This window comes from Chrysochloris asiatica, unplaced genomic scaffold, assembly GCF_000296735.1.
Source record: "Chrysochloris asiatica unplaced genomic scaffold, ChrAsi1.0 scaffold00004, whole genome shotgun sequence".
Taxonomy (NCBI): Eukaryota; Metazoa; Chordata; class Mammalia; order Afrosoricida; family Chrysochloridae; genus Chrysochloris; species Chrysochloris asiatica.
Window position 1 is genome coordinate 1,077,277 of NW_006408522.1, and position 4,497 is coordinate 1,081,773.

Here is a 4,497-nt window from a genome sequence, read left to right on the forward strand (position 1 = left end):
TAGGGGTGGGGAAGAGAGTGGGCAAAATGTCAAGAATGCAGCTGCTCTTCCTCTTCTGACTTTCTCCAAGGGGAAGGGTGGTGGAGCAAGGCCAGAACCGGCTCCCTCCTCAGCAGAAGCCAGCAGCAGAGGAGCACCAGACACCAGACTCGCCCATCTGTCAGTCAGTCCTTGTAGCTGTTACGAATTGATTTTGTCAAATTCAAAAGATAATGTCTAAGTCCTATCCCTAGTTAGGGGCCATCGAGTCGATTCCGACCCATAGTGACCCTGCATAGGTTTCCAAGGAGCAGCTGGTGAGCTTGAACCACCAATCTTGCAGTTCAAACAACTTGGCAGTCTGGTACATTAACCCACAGCACCACACCAGGCCTCCTAGTCCTGCCCCTAATACCTGTGAAAAGTGACCCTGTTTCGAAATAGGGTCTTCCAAGATGTTACCAGATACCATGCAGCCGTAGAAGAGTATGGTGGGCAGTCATTCATTCTGAATACTGTTCTTATAAAACAGACACAGAGAGACAGAAAGGGGATGGCCATGCCACGATACATATATATGCCAAGGAACACCTGGAGCTGCCAAGAGCTGAGAGGTGAAGGGCCTCCCCTAGAATTGACAGAGAAGCCTGCTCTGGCCAACATGTTGACCTGGACTTCTAGCTTCCAGAACTGAGATAATACACCTCTGTTCCTAAAAGCTACCCATGTGGTGGTACTTTGTGATGGAAATCTCAGGAAACTAAGACACTAGATGTGTGTCCTTGGGGGCCAGGCTTAAACTCTCTGAACCTGTACAGTCAGAAAGAACTGGAGAGGATGAAAGGAGCTCACGAAGTGTGCCCTCTAAATGTGACCTGGAAGCATGCAGCACTCATCACTTCAGCCTTTCTGCATTCCTAAATCTACCTGTCCACCTCTTTTCTCTCATCTGCTGCAACTCAACTGGCAGGTAGAAGAGGACACGCCACCAGGCAACAGCCTGACCTTGGCCATACTCTGCTGCCCAGGCTCAGCCCTGTCCACACCACCCAGCCTGACACAGCTTCCTGAAGTACAGGTGGGATTCGCCAGCCTCTATGGGAAAACCCTCAATGGCTCCCCTCCCATGGCCGGAACCCAACATGCCTGTAAACATTTTCCCCGTCTCTGACGCACCCTCTCTCCCTAGCCAAAGTGAGCTGCTCACTGTACCCCACGCATACCTTGCCTTCCAGCACTCTGCCTAAATGCCCTCATAGTCCCCACCCCTCCATCACCCAGTGCTTCCGACCTACCCAGTCTTCAAGGTCTTCTCCTCCAAGAAGACTTCTTTGATCTATCTCTATAGCAAAAGGTGCTCTCCCTCCTCCTATAATCAAAATCACTGTCCGGGACACCCGCCTTGGTGCTTAGCATCCCTCCCTCATGTTCAAACGCATCTGTGCCTTTATCTGATCCATCCTAGTGCTCTGTAAGATCCATGCAGAAAGTTCCCACTCTCCACTCCTCCCACACCTGACACGGTGTTTACAAAATGAATGAATGAAGCCATGCTGCCTAAACATCTACACATACACCTACACACACACACACACACAGAGAGAGAGAGAGAGAGAGAGAGAGAGCAATGTATCTGCTGCTTAAAGTTAATATGCTGCAGTTGATCCCTGGTGGTGTAGAGAAAGCAGAGTGAGACAGGAAGGCACAGAGAAAACCCAATCAAATTGCATGCAAGTTGACAATAGTCACTGATGGGGAGAAAAGGTAGCAAAGGTAAAACCAGGTATCCCAGGCAAACACTGTGGGGGAGGGAACTTCTGGGGAGTGGAGGGATATAGGAGGGTAGGGATGCGGGTGGTATTACCTGGTGGGATCTTGCAGACAGTGGCTGGGTGCCAACCATAGCGCTGGTTACAGTTGGGAGACTGGACAAAAATAGCACTGTCGCTGAGGCACTCGGCAAAGACCTCCCCTCCGATGTAGTAGAGCCGCACGCCTCTCCCTAGAGAAATTCAGGTTAGGCTGGGCCAGGGCACCTTTGTCTACATGCAATGGCCCTGAGACCAGCTGAGGCTAGAAGGGAGGTCAAGGGACAGGGCAGGGGATGCTGGCCTGGTGAAGCTGGTGATGGATATTTTACCAGCTTCACCAATAGGAGCCACAGTTTATGCGTGTAAAACCCATGATAGGATGAAAGACAAGGCTGAGATCCTGAAGTCAGGGAGGCAGATGACAAGGGAAGAGACTCCAGAGCCAGTCTCAGTGACGGCCTCTGTACTGACTGGTCATGAGACACGGTCAAATTAAAACGAAACCCAACTCACAGCAGAAATGCCCTATGGGGTTTCCAAGGCTGTAATCTTTACAGAAGCAGACTGTTATATCGTTCTCCTGAGGAGCAGGCAGATGGTAGGTTTGAACCGCCAACTTTTTGGTTAGCAGCCAAGTGCTTACCACCCCTATGCAACCAGGGCTCTTTCAGTTAAGTTACCAGAACGCAACAGAACCACCTCATTCCTCTGGGTCTCACATATTTTCTACCATTGGAGGGGCGCAGTCGTAGTTTTCTATCACTCGTTTGAACGGAAAATATTTGAGTTTTCCTTTCTCTGATAGGTTTCCACCTTACACATAGGTTCTGACTTTTACAAGTTTTTACTGTAATACAGTGGGGCTTCAAAGATGGAATGAAAAGATAATGAAAATTTCCCACACAGTTTTCGAAGCCCCTTCACATATACCTCATAGGGCTGTTGAGGCACACCGCAAATGTTGAAGTGTTTGCAGCAACAGGGAAAGCAGAGTGAGATGATCAGGCACAGAGAAAACCCAATTAAATTGCCTTCAGGTTGCAAATGCTGCTTCGATTCCTGCTGCTGCTCTGCTCCTCCTCCTGCAAAATGCCTTCACCACCCCCGGATTCAGAGATGCATCCAGTAAAGCCACGGGGGTTCCTCCTGAGGCAAGAAGCACCCAAGAGCCAGCCACTGCAGGAACCGCTTAATGCTACCCCCTGGACTCCCTTGCACCTTTCTCCTCTCGGCACGTTTCTCTAGAACATTCCATAGGTTTAGGCCATTTCCTTTCTCTACATCTCTTAAATTTACCCCAGATAGACAGAAATTATTTTTAAATTGGCTCTGCAATCCTAACAGTTATATAAACATTCAAGCAATGAGCTCTCTGCTCAGCCAGGGGATGTTTCCTCCTGGAGAAGCAAGTCTCCATTCCTGCATCTGGGAAAGAGGCCCTGGGGGCTGGAAAATGGAGCCAGATTGTCCAGGCCCAGCAGAGCATTGGGGTGAAATCAGGTGACCAACATACAGGCCACTTGTGTTCCCTCCCCAGCCTCCTATCCCACCATGACTGTCCCTCTTCTTCATTGCATGCAGTCCATACAGAGAACACTGGGTACACTCCTTCATCACCTCAGCATGAGGTACAGACGGAGATGGAAGGACCCAGAAGTAAAGACAAAGAAAACATAACCACCAACGTTGCAATTTTTGTCTGGATAATTTTGAAAAACTATTATAAAGTATGGAGTAGTAGAAATCCAAACTTACACAACTGTGTATAACACCCAAAGCCTGGGGGGTGGGGTAGGGTAAGGGGATGGGTTTGGCATTCTGGGGTAGCTCCATCCTTGCTTCCTACAGTCCTCTGGACACTGGCTAAGGCCTGGGAGGAGGAGAGCGCCCCTTGCTTTCCAAATTTCTCTCTTTTTAACACACAAAAAATTCTTCAAGTACAGAGGAGCTCTGGTTCCAGTTGGGTAGAGCCCCCTCTGAGTCCTGCCCAGTTCCTGAGCTTACTCTGGGATCCCCCAGGCAATTCTTGGGGACCCCAGGATGAGATTTGAGACTCACTACACATCTCTGCTGCTTTTCTAAATTCTGTCATCGCCCATTCTGTATGAGAAAACGAGCAAATAGCCTTGTTGCTGTTAAGTGCCATCAAGTTGCTTCCGACTCATAGTGACCTTGTACAGAGTTTCCAAGGAGCAGCTGGTGGGTTTCAATGGCTATCCTTGTGGTTCGCGATCCAGTGCTTAGCCTACATTGCCATACCAGGAGTCCTGTAATATCTTTAGCCTAATAATTTTACACACAAGCCAAGCAGTACAGAGCTTCATCTTTTACTTAGAAGGCAAAGTGTTCACAGGAGTGGCTTTTGGGCGATTCTTAGCTTTCTACCTTTTCTAAATTTATTCTAGCACAATTATCGTGCCATGTATGAATGGCAATATGTACCCAGAAGCTTTTATGTACTTTAAGGATATTTTTATCAGAAGTATTTACTTGGCCTATCTCCTAGATTTCTTTGTCTTGTCCCCTTCATGAAGTTCTTTCCTCCATGGCTTCCAAATTCTCACAGATTATATCTTGGAATGGGAGAAAGAGCATCTTAAACTACACACTACTGAGGCCATTAGCGTCCAACTACTGGTCCTTCCTCTTTGTTTCCAACCTTTCCATTCCAAACACCAGTAATTATCAATACATCTTTTTTTTTTTT

At 48.1% G+C, this 4,497-nt stretch overlaps 1 protein-coding gene across 2 annotated transcripts in view; it reads right to left on the reverse strand.

The window, feature by feature from the left end:
• SMAD3 (SMAD family member 3) overlaps positions 1 to 4,497 on the reverse strand; it is a 160,447-nt gene that overhangs the window by 3,924 nt on the left and 152,026 nt on the right. For both annotated transcript variants that reach the window (XM_006831509.1, XM_006831508.1), the window contains one exon: positions 1,844 to 1,981. In XM_006831509.1, the coding sequence (XP_006831572.1) occupies positions 1,844 to 1,981 (138 nt within the window). The remainder of the gene's footprint in view (positions 1 to 1,843; positions 1,982 to 4,497) is intronic.